This window comes from Argiope bruennichi, chromosome 3 (genome assembly GCF_947563725.1).
Source record: "Argiope bruennichi chromosome 3, qqArgBrue1.1, whole genome shotgun sequence".
Lineage (NCBI taxonomy): Eukaryota > Metazoa > Arthropoda > Arachnida > Araneae > Araneidae > Argiope > Argiope bruennichi.
The window spans coordinates 121,522,932-121,537,858 of NC_079153.1; the positions used below are offsets into that span (position 1 = coordinate 121,522,932).

The following is a 14,927-nucleotide window of genomic DNA, read 5'->3' on the forward strand; positions in this document are numbered from 1 at the left end:
ATATGAATAAATATAACAAGTACTTTTATTACTACGAAGATAGCCTTAAAATCATAAATATAATTTTAAGTTACAACAAAATATGAAAAAATATAGAAATAATTTTAAGATTATAACATAATTGCACATTCAGTAGCTGTTTAAAATGGCAAATTAAATCTTGCAGTAAAACATGCTTTTATTGCTTAATTCAATAGTAAAAATAATATAAAATGTTTTGTAATTTTGGGGAAAAAATTTAAAGTTATAATTCTCTACATTCCTATTTAATCTACTTCTACTGTAAAGTTGGCATTTTCTCCACATTCAATATTTGGAGGGGTAAAAAAGTTCTCATTGTTTACTTTTAAATTTTTTTGAAAATAATTAGTTACCTTAATGCAATTCATTTATAAATATTAACTATCTGGCACTGAAGATTTACTAGGCACAGATTATTTTTTATGCTTAATTTGAAGCAGAAATAATGTATATCATAATCTAGTTTTCAAATATTTTAAAATTTTATATTCTTTAGAAAGCAAAAAAACAATTATACTATATTTTTTAATGTACGGTTTTTATTTTTTTCTAATGTTTTCTAATTCATTTCAGTTGCAACTGCTAGCACTTCAAAATGTATTATGATTTCAGCATCTCATTTAAAAGCCTTAATTATTCAGCTGCATTGTTTTTTTTATTACTTAATAATTCACATTTATGTTTAAATTTAATTCTCTAATGTAACAAAATTATTTTAAAAGTAAATATATATGGATATTTATTTGACTTGAAAATTCAATGGTATCATTTCAACAAAAGAGCTAGCATGAAATAAAGTCTGGAATGCCTTGCATAAAAATTCAAACAACATAATTCATCATATTAACTATGAATAAATTTAAATTACACTAATTAACAAACAATACAATCAACAAGAATAAGTTCATAAATGCATATGTACATCATACTTTTGAATGATCTAGAGAAAACATCATCCTGTGTTTTTAGGTAGTATAAAATTTCTTTTAACAAAAATAAATTAACCTTTTTAATGTTGATGTAATATGAAGCAGAATGTTTTATATTTTTACAGTTTTGTGATAAACTATTATAGTTAAAATAGCTTAATTTCTGTAATAAAGTTATGCATCCTTAAACTTGTGTCAGGGATGTCATAATTCTTAAAACAATACATTTTTAATATAAACCACTCTAAATCAAATTTTTATGTAATGCCTTTGAATTGAGATTCATTCAACAAAATGAAAATTCATTATTGAATAATTAGTAATATTCAGAGATAGTCAACAACAACAAAAAAAAATTATATTTTTTGGAAAAAGTAAGTTCATGAATCGTGCAGTGTCAATCAATTGCCACTCAATTTTTTTTTCTTATGTAAACTGAATAAAAAGATAATATTTTAAGATCACAGGTGGAAAAATATTAAAGATCAGACTAGACAACTTATAGAAAACAAGCAGTAGACAATTAAATTTTGACATTTTTGCAAAGCTAACCATTTAACACAGAAATAATAATTCTGCAAGAACATTATTCAAGAAGTCAAGTTTTTTTGTACAAAATTTTACACTGTACATAAAAAAACAAGCTGTAATAAAGTAGAAAATTTTATAAAATTTAATTACAAAAATGTCAACTTAATAACTAGTTTTTTGCTTTGAATGTTCAAGCTGCAATTCTTTCAAATTATTTTCCAACATTTTTACTTCATCATATTTATGATCCAGTTTTGCTTGTTTTATATATTTATGTATAATCTTTATTTGCTGAACCATTGGATCTTCTTCCTCTTTAACTGAATCAGTACTCACACACCAGCCAGTGTCTGGACTGACAGGTTCAGCCACCCGTTGTTGATTAGGGGATTTCACAGGGGAAGGACTTTTACTGCTTTCTTTCTGATTTCGGAGCATCTCTGCTTCTTTCTCTTGTTGTATCCTCCGATGCACCTGATCCAGACGCATGCTTCTGTATCGAGCAAGTTCTTCTTCAGTTGGTGGAGATGGAAGAGTAAGGACATTATTTCTCAAGAATTGGGAAGCAGCCATCCGTATCCCACTCTGCAGCTGAAGGGCACGACTGTTACTTTCTTCATCTGTTGATTCTAACTTGGCTATCCTTTTGCTATGGATATAAATAGAAGATATTACTGTATTTTATATTCATTAAAATATTTATAAGCATAAGTTAAAAATTTGCTGCAAGCAAAAGTTCATATATATGTATACATTCTATATTTAAAACAATAAGTCAAAATTTACAAAAAGGGTATTACAGGCTTATTTTGAATCGTAAATAGATATTTGTGTTTTGCATCATTCTCTTTAAAATTTTAATGTAATATGAATAAAGTAAAAATATTGTGCTTATTCACATGCAACTTTTATATTCTGTCAGATAAAAATATTAAATATGTTTGTTATTAAGTTATTGTGGCTCTAATTCAAAATGCTTAAATAATTTTTAAAAAATATCCTTGACAATCAATGAAAAAAATACCAGTGATTATTATTGCATTATATAATAGAGTTGTTATAAAAAGACTTCCCAGGTATATGAATCCCTAGTGCCCTATTTGTTTAAATGGGGAGAGGAACAATTCACATATCACAAAAATTGAAAGACATACAACATTTGTAAAGAAGACTATTGTAACAAGGCAATGACAAAACATAAGGAAAAAAACTTTTAAAGGAATTCCAAGTTTTTAATGTACTTTCTTTTACAGATGACAACATATTACAAGAAACAGTTTTGACAATTCACCTTGTTTTCCTCTAAATGTCGTCTTTTACACAATAAAACACCTGACAAGAAACAATTTTCCTGCACTGCTTACTAAAGATTTTCCAAAAGGTATGATGCTCTGTATATGGATTCTATAAATGGTGCTTCTACTGTTTATCCCTATGAATTATGCAATGTGTGTCAACTTCCCTCTGCGTTGTTATTAGTCTTTTACAATTATCTTCTTTGAAATATTTAGGAAAAAATATTTTATGCATCTACTGTTCGTCACATGCCTATTTTTCCAATGCTATTTACGATTTTTCAAACTGTTAACTAATTTGTGCAAAAAAAAAAAAAAAAAAAAAAAGAAAAAAAAAAGGATGTTGTCATTCTAAATTTTTTCACTCTTAATTGCAACAGCTCTTGTTTTAAATCATCACAATTTCGAGTGCATATGTTCGAACAATAGTATCTGCAATTTCCTTTTGATTGGTTGAGTGAATAGTTTCATATATTGGGAAAGTTTTTTATGACCACCCTGTATATTTATATAAGACACATTTTGAAGAAGTAGGTGTGATAATTCTTTAATGATTTTTATTTGTAACACTGTCAAAGAAATAATCCAATTTTTAGATTTTGCCCAGGTTTCTTTATCTAAGCCATGAGGAAAGTACATAGCAGCAAACCAAACACGATAGTAAAAATTGAAAGAGAGAACATGAGAACGTGTTTAGATCTTATATAGCTTCAGAAAAGAATTAGTCCTCTCAGTGTTAGACACTAGGAAAATTAATAGTTCACTTTACTCAAAAGTTATATAGTGAAACCAGGGTTCCAATGATTAGAAAATTAATTTTAGAATGTAGATCATTTGAAATTATCATATATATTATTTCACTCTTTAAGCATGACAGCAGCATTTGCTGAAACATTTAAGTTGGTTAGGCATACTACACCACATCATCCCTGTTAATGAAATCCTTAGTCAAAAAACACTGCACTCAGGCTGCATTTGTTAAAATAGAAAAAGAGGGGGTGGGGAGGGAGGAAAAAGAATTTCTAAAGTTATCATAAAGAAACATGAAACTTACAAATTGAAAAATATCAAAATAAATTTCAATGTAATATCATTGGAAATTCAGCTTCTATCACATTAAAAAAATTATAAACTAAGAACAGTATCAGAGTTATATTTATTAGAAAGCAGTAACTGGATTGTTGTAGACAAATCTGAAGTAGAGTCGATGCTATTTGTTTACAATGGCCCGATATAGTAGTATTAAAGTAATACACTAAATCTTCTTGTAATATCAAATAATATGGCACTTTTTCAGATATCAATATAATGGCACTTTTTCAGATATCATTTGAAAATCGAAATTTAGACTGGTGGGCTTAATAAAATAAATGAATAAATAAAAGGTAACTGAAGAGAAGAAGCAAGATTAGATGGATTTTGAACAATTCTATAATCTCCATCACTCTCTCTTTTAATGAAGATAAAATAATCAAACTTGTGCTGCAAAAAAAAAAAAAAAAAAAAAAAAAACAATGTGATGAGGAGATGATGAAAGTTAATTGCAGATCATGGAAGCTGTGAGAAAAAAAAAATCATAAAGGACTCCGAAATTCCATAAAATGCTCTTAGCAATGTTCATTTATTGGCAATATATGGCAGTATGAAGATCGTTCGTAAACATAATAATTTTTTTAAATATCTGCAACATACTTATAAGCAAGTTGGCATTTGAAATTGCATATTGTCAAATTAAAATATGCATGAAATATAAAATTAGATATATGCATTTGAATCAAATAATCTGTGTGATTTCTATGTTATTTATTTAAATCTGATTGATAGATTGATAAATATGAAAAAGAGATTACGCAATTTGTAATTTCTACAGACTGCATAATTAAATTTGAGCATGTAAATTCTAGAAAAAAATACTCAGCTACCCAGAAAAACTCTTTAATTCAGCCGTCTTGTCAAAGTTTATTTCTATATTAGTAATAATAACAACACTACTCACACAATCAAAAAGTTTTATATGAGATATTAAAACCTACCTATGAGTATCAATTTTTTCTGCCAATTTTGTAATTTTGAATTTAAGCTCCTGGACATCTTGCAACTGATAATCTGTTTCTCCTGAACTATATAAAAGATAAATATATTACATTTTACAAAAATTGCTTGTTAACTACATATTATTTTTCATAAATAGTTATCATTAATACAAATAATATAAAAGTATTTTATAACCAGATCATATTTAATTATTCCACTGTTTGTTTGGCATATATAAAAATGTTAATGAATACTGAATTAATAAATCTGATTTGCAGTTGAATCTCGAATGTTTAGCAATAAATCTTCAATTAAGGATTCTTATAAGGATTTATTAAGCATATTTTGAAATTTTTATATATTGCCTTGAACAGCATGCAATTATTTCATTAATGAAATATGTTTAAACATGACAAATTTTATTTGATAATTAAAATAAATATGTTATTTTTTATTGCAAGCATGAATTAGAATTTAAAAAAATAACAAATGAAAGAAAAAATTATACTTATATTAGTGAAGATCAATTGTATATGTTAACATATTAATTTTAATTTCAAAGAGCTATTTTGAATTAACATTTAAAATATGTCTACTATTTGATAAAAATTTCAAATACACAAGAAGAGATTATATAATTAGATGGAGCACAACTTATTGGAGAAATTATCGATCCAATAAATACAGCAAAGTGCACTGAAATACAAATCAGGAAATAGAATAAACATTATATAAAGAAATGCAATCATTATAATAACATAAAAAAAGGAAAAAAATAAGCAAAAAATTAATTTTACTTGAGAGATTCAATCATTTCCTTGTAATGTGGGACTAGTTTATCAACTTCACTCATACATTCTCTTAGTCTCTAAGAAAAACAATAAACCATCATTTGTAAACTAATAATAAAAATAAATTAAATATAATAAAATTAGTCATTTAATAACCTATTTATTTGTTACAGCACTTAACTAAGCAATGAAGCAATTGCAATTTTTTTTATATTGTGATGAAATATTCTAGTTATAACCTCTTTCAATAAATTAATTCTTTTCAGCATTAGTTTATTTGTAATGATAGTGAACAATTAAGTTCATTTATAAGAGCAGATTCATCTTCTGTGTTTTTTAAAAAGCTTAAACAGTAATCATGGATAGTGAGATTTTCATAATTTTTCTCTTTTACAGATAATTTTAAACCTTTACAGTACTTAAGATTTAAAACAAACAAAGAACAATACAAATAATAGATTTTAATGGAAAAAAATTACAAATAAACATGAATTTGAGATCAATGAGGAAGGAAAATATAAAACCTCTGATATAGCAATCAGTTTACTCTGAAATCCAATTTGAAATTTAGTAAATAAATTAACAGCATTCATAAATATTTTAATTTGATACAAAAATAATGTGAATCTATATACATTTGAAGTGCTTTATGAACTCATGGTTAAAATAATAACTGAAATGCAATGAAAGCAAAACACCTAAGTGATTCAACTTTAAATTTCAGGGGAAAAAAAAGTCTCAGCTAAGAAGGTATTTGAGTACAAAGAGGAAACAGATGTCAAAAAAAAAAAAAAAAAAAAAAAAAAAATTAAAACTATGCAAAAGAAATTTAATTGAAATAAACCATAAGTGATATATGAACAAGTTGCATAAAGATTGACAAACAACTCTAATATTAGTAAAAATGAATGTATTAAAGAAAAAGAATTCAAATATTGTATTTTAATTAGAAAGTAATTTTTCACAAGTGCATCATGTGAAAATTCTTAATTATAAGGTCAAATCATTATTAAACAATTCTTAACTGTATTTTTTAAGTTTGAAAACATAAAAAAAGTATCATGAATGATTTAGACCTAAAAGCATTTGTTATTTAAATAAGTCTTACAAATAAAAAATAATTCATACTACATTTATTTACAAAATAAAATTTAATTATTCTAAATCTTAATGTTATTGATATGTGTAATATAATTTAAATAAAATCTAATATATCACAGAGATAATATTTGTTTAAAAATTTATTTTAAAAAGTAAAAATGTTCATTAATTTTAAAACCTACTTCATATAGTTGAACAATAACAGGTCTGTGATTTTTTAGCTCTAACATTTTATCATGACGTTGTAATAACATATTGCAATCTTTACATATGCGGAGATTTTGATGATCTGAACCTATGTTGACAACAGACATCAAACTTGCAGCACTTCCTTTTCGAGATACTGGGCTTGATTTTTGAAGCAAACGCTGATCATCAGAAATAGCTGGAAGTGTCAATTTTCCTGCAGAATTTTTAAAAGAATGCATGTATTCAAAATCTTCAGTATATATTTGGCGATTAATATGCATCTAATAAAAGTGAATGTTCAAAAACTTTTCAGTTTTTCAAACATGCCATTAAAGACATTAGTTTTAATTAATAGTTTTACATTACAAATTGTAAGGTTTTTCCATAAATATTAATTTTTAAAAAATTATTTGAAAAAACAGTTTGAGATTTAAAAATTTTCTTTTATGATTATAAGAAGTTATTTCACAGTAACTTCTACATAAATAAATTACAGGAAGTAAATTTTAAAAATAAAATAATAGAGTGTTTTTAAAGAACATTTCCTTTTCAGTAAATGGGTATATTTTGATAAATTTAGAAAAAAGTATGTCTTTGAATTTAGAATAGCGGTATTAGTATAGTACTATATTGTATTAATTATTTTAAAATGTATTGATCTACCTAAACTGTATGCTAATAAAAGAATTGAGCTTTGTAAAAACACTTGAATAGAATAATGTACTAAAAATAAATGATAGTTACATTATAATACTTTTTTATGATTTTGTAGCATACAATTAAAAAGAAAAGTTCTGTAGATTTTAGTACATACTTTCAAGGAAAGATGATGAAACTTGGATGGCTATATTATCATTAGTTTGGTCCGCAATAATACATGCATTCAGTGCATTGAGATCAGTAGAAAGTGTATTTGTATCAAATTATATAGTGTAATTTAATGCAAAAAATATACTGTACTAAGCCTAGAACTATTTCTTTTATCTTTCTTACAATAAAAGAAGAAAAGCTTTCTATTTCAATGACAAATTATTATATATTAACTTTATGCTAATATGCTTATTTGTTAATATAATGCTTATTTCTCATTTTAAATACAAATTCAAACTCACTTGCAAAATCATAACTGATGAAAAATGAACAAGAATTGCACATAACATATCCACACAAGCGGCAATGATGCCAACGCCTAGATAATCCGAAAGATTTTGCACATCCTGGACAAAGTGGAACATCACTGTCAGCAACCCATGGCACAATACTTTTTTCATATTCTGAGGGAAAAACAATGCAAACATTAACTCATTTAAAGTACAAATATATATATACACACACAACATATTTTTGCAGATGACTGTCTAACAAGAAGATATATTTAGAATTAACTTCAATTTATTTTTACATGGCAAGGCATGATTCATACATAGGGAAAGGTAGAGTACATCTGTTTGCATAGAAAACAAAAAAGAGAAAGTCAGCAAAATTTTTTTTGCTCGATACTTTTACCAAGAAATTTTGGAAGGGATTCCTTTGGCACATATCAATTCAGGAAAAGGAATCTTAGGTAACTTTAGAAGGAATGTTGGACATTAGGGATTTTTATCCTAATCTTGATAATTGTAGAGTGAATGCTAGAAGTAACTAAATAAAAAGTGGGATCTGGATGAGGAAATAGGAGAAAATTTTAAAATAAAATAATAAAGGCTAATTTAAAAAACAGGAAATTATTTAGGATTAAAATTAGATTAAGATCATCATTATATATGATGACATATTTCATATAAAAAAATCAAGAATACCTTTCTTCTTTTCAGGATCAGATGAAATATCACAGATAAGTTTGTCTAGTCGTATTAAAAGCTTATTTGTTTCAATTACATATCTATTTATTTTCTTATCTCGTAGCATCTTGAAATACTGAGTGTGGCTAGATATCAAACCTATGTCAAAGAAAAGTAAATGTTGTAATATGCAGCATCAATAATTATATTTTATGCATTTTTGCCAAAAATTATAAAATTATATTGATAGCAATCTTTTTTAATTTTGTATAATAGCTATAAAAATGCAATAAATTAAAAATTAACACATTTAAATAATATATAAAAGATAAACAATAATAAAATACAACATTAAAAGATAGATGATTTATGAAATTATAATATCTGTCAATACATTGATTTTCAAATTATTATATCTAGATTGAATTCATTATAATAAGGAATTAAAAAAAAAACACATACCTAAATCTTGTTCCCAAGAAATATCAACAAAATCAGATTTGACAGTGTATACTGGTTCAATTTCAAATGGTGGCTTAATGAAATCACTATCTAATGTGTCTTGTTTTAAAATTTTTCTTTTTGCTTTATCTGAAATATATGAATATATAATCATTAAAGTAACATCAATGGGGGGGGGGGTAGATTTGTATATACTTAAAACTTGCAGATTTTTAACAGAAATCAAATTTTTTTATGCATGAACAAAATTTTTCAAAATATTCAAAATGATATTACTACGAGAAGAATACTAAAACAAGAACTAAAACCATGAAAGAATTAGTAATTTTTACAATTAGTCAACACTTTTGCATTCAATTCATTGTATCTTAATCAAAAAGATATGACAGAACCAACTTTTTCATTCACTCATTATTATTTTTTGGTTCCCAAACCAGATAATGATATTTAAATTCAGTTTTCATAAAGCATGCATAATAAAAGATTTCAGGAGAGAAAAAAAAAAAAAAAAAAAAATCACCACAAAGAAATTATTCAATTGGTTAATTATTTCAAATAGGTTATGTGAACTCTTTTTTTATTTCTAGTAGATATTTTATACTTTCTATTAGGTTTGATTATATCACCAACAACAACCTTTCTTGTATTTATATTATAATCTTTAGCTTCTAAAATTAAACAGTTAAAATGTATTTATCTTAAAATTTGTTTTTTTTATTAAAATGTATCAAGTTGTTTGAGACTATTTCAAAAATCCTGAAAACTAGAGTGAAGTAAAAGTGTGATAGATTTTCAAGTAATTCAGAATATATAATTAAATATAAACATGTATATTTTAAACCAAGGTTTTACAAATTACACAGACAGATAAGAAATTTGATCTCCCCTAAACTTTATATAATCTAAAAAAATAATTTTTAAATATTATAATGAAATATTAATTTTAAAATCAATTTTGAAAAATACTGTATTAAAAATCCAGGATACAATCACTAGAAGTTATTTATCACAAGCCTATTACGATAAGAAATAGGTTGCAAAACAACAACTAATTGAATCAAGCAACAGAAATCTGAGAGATTTATTGCCTTTCATGGAGGTTAAAGGTATTTATGAAACATTAGCTATAGCTATAAATTTATTAAACATTAGCTATTAAATTTAGGCTTTATAAAGCCTAAATTTGATATATTTTTTTTGGTTTTAAGAAATCATATTCAATGAAATATTCTGGATATATCCACTTAAAAAATTTTTTTAAAAAAAGAAGGGTTTTTTTTCCTTCCCTAATTTGATCAAATTATGAAGTCTTGAATATCACTATTTTAGAACAATCTACAAAATCACAATTTTATGTTAACCAGTTTTGAGGAAACTCTGTGCATTGATTGGTGTACCTACTTTAAAACAGTCAATGAAGTAGTCTGAAATTGAGCATTTTTGTAAAATAGTAATATTTAAATTTTCATAACTCACTCAGTTTAAGTTACAAAAGAGAAGATCTTTCTTTTTACTGAAAATGTTAGTTTCTCAAGATTATTTTATTAAATATGATTCAAAGGATTGGGGGTCAGCATAAAAATATAAAAGTTATAATTCACAAGAATATTTATTGACTTAAATTGCATAAAAATGCATTTTTTTTTGCACTTACAGACACATGCTAAAATATAAGACACCTTTCAAGGTTTACTTTTAAATATGAATTAACATAATCTTTTAATTTGAGCTTTTGTTCATGTGATGGCAATACATTGATAAAAGCTAATTTTTCTCATCATACATAACATGCTTATGCAAGCTAACTTTTATTTTGTGTGAAATAAATTGCAGAAAAATATGCATAAAATATTTTTTAAAAATTTATTAAAAAAAGAAACTTAATTAATATGTTAATTGGTATCATTGAAATATCATAAAATGGCATCACTGTAAAGCTAATTTTTTTAAATTTTAAGATGATGAAAAATCATTTTTGTATTATAATATTTCCGAATATTATTGTGAAAAAATGCCAACATTTCATCTCATAATTAATTAAATAAAGTTCTGACTAAAATTTTTTAAAAATTGCTCCAAGGTCTTATTCTCATTTTTCAAAATACAAGTTTAGCAGCTCTGGATCACACTGTCTGGCTTGTAGAATGCCAACACATTCAATTTTATTATTTCAGTCACTTTTAGCGATAAATTGGTTCAGCGGAGATATTGGTTACCTTTAAGTTGTTGCATGCTATCGACATTAAAGATGTGTTGCTTAAACTTTTATACACTCACCTCAATGTATACATGAATCTTAAAAATAACTACGAGTTGCGTAGATAGCTATTCATGCAATAACAGAAACAAATATTTATGTAATGACATAAAGGATTCAACAATAAAATTGTTTTTTCAGATTTCAAATTCTTATATGCAAATGAGAGAGGGAGAAATAGAGACAGAGTAAGAATTCTTTTAATCCCTTTTCAACATTTATATATAATATGATACTGAAATTAATTAACAGAGAATTATGAAAAAATATGCTTATTGAACTGATTTTCTATGCTAATCATGTTATCTTCCCAAATGAGAATAAATCCTTCCTTCCCGCATACAACATCAGATTTTACTTAATTCTAAACATGAATTCGATATATGACTAAACCTTTAAAATCAATTACTTCAAAGGTTACAGACTTTAACAAAGATATAGAAAATCAACAGTTTCTGCTTTTTTATTATGATAATACAAAATCTTTGAGCCATGTACTTTCTTCCAATTAATTTTTTTTTTAACATACGGAAATATACAGAAAAATTGAAAAGGTTGAAAATGCTATTTTTAAAAGATAAAATAGTTTAATTAACTATTTTCATTGAAATAATTCTATGTAATTTGTAAACATATTAATGAATAAAACATAATAGTCAAGTTTACCAAAAAAGCCTTTCAAAGCTTGAATGACATCTGTATCTTCAGTAGAATGATTAACATCAAAGTGCTCTTGTAATTGATCAATTGTATGCAAATCATACATACAAATGGGACATAAAAGACCTTCACGGATTTCTCCTTCTGTAAATCCACTTGAAGACTTGGCCATTTGAATCTTCAACAAAAAATGTTCAATTATATATTAACATTACTTAATAAATTAAAATAACTCAACTATACTAAAACATATCAAATAATAATAATATTCAGAAATTACTCCACAAACAAAAGTTGAAAGTTATTAGATTTAATATTATTAAACCTATATTTCAAGCTAGAAAGTGTATGCAACTGACACTAGAGAATTAGTAAGCTCCAGTTACTGGAAAAAAAAGCCTTTCTTTTTGACTTAGTTATTTAATTAAAATAAATGTCTATATAAAAAGCACAAGTATCTTGTTTTGCAATAAAATCCAATATATATATATATAATTATTTCATTTGTAAATAAAATTTAAGCAGATCATTTTTAATATTAGTTAAATTAATTTTTAATAGGAATTTTATGATCAAAATTTGAATTTTCTTTATAAATAAAATTATTAAACCTATATTTCAAGCTAGAAAGTGTATGCAACTGACACTAGAGAATTAGTAAGCTCCAGTTACTGGAAAAAAAAGCTTTCTTTTTGACTTAGTTATTTAATTAAAATAAATGTCTATATAAAAAGCACAAGCATCTTGTTTTGCAATAAAATCCAATATATATATATATAATTATTTCATTTGTAAATAAAATTTAAGCAAATCATTTTTAATATTAGTTAAATTAATTTTTAATAGGAATTTTATGATCAAAATTTGAATTTTCTTTATAAATAAAATTACTTTTCATATGCATAAAGAAAATATTTTGAACGAAAAAATTTAAATATAAATTTATCATTAATCTGGAATTTAATTGTCAGAGTTAATTTCATTGCTCTTCTTACACTTTTTAATTCAAGATAGAAATTTTATGCTAATCTTAAGATTGCCAACTACAAGTAACAAATCTTAATGTTAACATTTCTTTTAAAACTGTTACTGAAGCTTCATAGCTAAATATAAATTTAAATTTAAAAATTTAAATATAAATTTAAAATATTCACAAATCAAAAATAGCCTGCATATCAAAACCTTTCTTCTGATTAATTCAAATCAAACTTAGAGAATAACTCTAAAAATGATAAAATAAATACAAGTGTTAGTGTCTTGATAGTATATGAATTGTAACTGTAAGAAAATGCTTTACATCCAGAAAATAATTAATTATTGTATTAAGTTTAATTTTTCCATCACTAAATTACCTTACATTTAATTTAAATGAATTCAGAATAAATGCAGGAAAGAAAAAATTGCTAACTTTAAAAGAAAACATTGAAATAGTTATCTTTAGTAATGAAATAAATCAAAATCAAAATAAGTTATATTAGAATTTTAAGTAGAGAATAATTTCAAATGAGTCAGTCCACTAACATTTATGGAATCAGAAAGAAGGAGGGTTCAAAGTATGTATAGAACAGAGTACAACTAAGTACAGATAAAATTTATTAGTTAACTAATTTCTTTTTAATAAGGACATTTAATAGGAATCTAACTAATAAGCAAATATATATTTTTTAAAAGGCACTTTTTTATTTTTATAGCCCCTCAGGTTTACTTGATAATAACAATTTGACGATCATTATTTACACTTGATGATTTTCAGAATCTGACACTATATGTAATCCTGAATTGCCAATTGTTAATGGGTTGCATTGTTTGGCGATTTATTGTGGGGGAGAGTAAAAATAAAATAAAAAAAATTATGAAACAAAAAGGCTATTTTATTGTACACAACTTTATAATATAAAAATAAATTCATATATAAATAAAAGAATCAAAAGTTTGCAAGCAATTAAGTTTCACTGACATTTTATATATATAAATAAGTAAATAAATAAATATGATTTGAATCTTAACACAAATATTCACATATTTTTCATACTTTCAATAATATTTCAAATAACACCAAAAGATTTAATATATTTTCATAAAGCAGCAAAAATTATTTATTATAAAGTCATTTCCCTTTTTTTTTTTTTTTATCTTATAGTAAAAATCATGAACATTTTTATTACAAGATTTTTCAGGGAAGAATTTCACAATGAATTATGTAAAGACATTAAAATGAATTGTTTGAAATTAAAAACTGCAATCGTATTTAAATATATAAGGACGAGTACATTTGAAACTAACCAAAGGATATAGTTATGTTTTATAATTATATTAATACTACACGGTTATCGCAACAGATTGTTATCCTTCGGTTCTATTACATACTTAATACGATTAGGAAACTTTTCTACAAAATCAGTTTATTCAATTAACTATCAAACAATTACTAATTATACTTTTTATTTAGAGAACTAGAAATAGTATGCAATAAATTCGATTAGGTTAATGTTTTAAAATTTAAATCTCTTCAAGATGATATTAAATTCATGATTTAAGAATTATTTGATTAAAAATTTTTCTTCCAATGATATTTAATTAATTCTTAAAATTAAGTAATTAATCTATCAGATAATTCAATTGGCTTTACAACATACTTATTTTAGCTATCAGACTACAGAAAAAAACTTAACTAATTTTAAATTACGGAAAGCGGTATTTGACATGAAACACCATATTTACAAACAGAGGAGTTTACTTTTGATTTGTAACTGTGCCCAGATGCGTGATCATATTGTGCGGAAATATTTGACATATTTTTTTTTAATAATTGAAGAATTAAATTTGACAAATTTCAATATCTTGCAACAGAAATATTAAGGAAATTAAAATTTGAT

The 14,927-nt window shown here is 24.6% G+C and overlaps 1 protein-coding gene across 2 annotated transcripts; it reads right to left on the minus strand.

Annotated features, from left to right (window-relative positions):
- Nucleotides 1-4: 4 nt before the first annotated feature.
- LOC129963298 (rabenosyn-5-like) lies at nt 5-14,793 on the minus strand. Of its 2 annotated transcripts, none has more exons than XM_056077581.1 (9): nt 14,724-14,793; nt 12,058-12,229; nt 9,135-9,263; nt 8,691-8,831; nt 8,004-8,165; nt 6,885-7,105; nt 5,608-5,678; nt 4,810-4,896; nt 5-2,130 (listed from the first exon to the last, which is right to left on the minus strand). In XM_056077581.1, exons 1-9 carry the CDS (start codon nt 14,754-14,756, stop codon nt 1,644-1,646), a joined length of 1,503 nt encoding a protein of 500 aa, XP_055933556.1. In that variant the 5' UTR covers nt 14,757-14,793; the 3' UTR covers nt 5-1,643. The 2 variants fall into 2 exon arrangements, with proteins under 2 accessions (XP_055933556.1, XP_055933557.1); XM_056077582.1 differs by having other exon boundaries at nt 6-2,130; nt 14,688-14,784.
- Nucleotides 14,794-14,927: the final 134 nt, after the last annotated feature.

What these genes read in the sequence shown, in the direction of transcription:
- LOC129963298 (XM_056077581.1), bottom strand. Translation starts at nt 14,756, where the DNA reads ATGTCAAATACCGCTTTCCGTAATTTAAAATTA. An exon ending in AGCTTTGAAAGGCTTTTTTG is followed by an intron (nt 9,264 to 12,057) that starts GTAAACTTGACT and finishes CATATATTTCAG; the next exon opens with ATAAAGCAAAAAGAAAAATT. An exon ending in TGATCCTGAAAAGAAGAAAG is followed by an intron (nt 8,166 to 8,690) that starts GTATTCTTGATT and finishes TTTTTCCCTCAG; the next exon opens with AATATGAAAAAAGTATTGTG.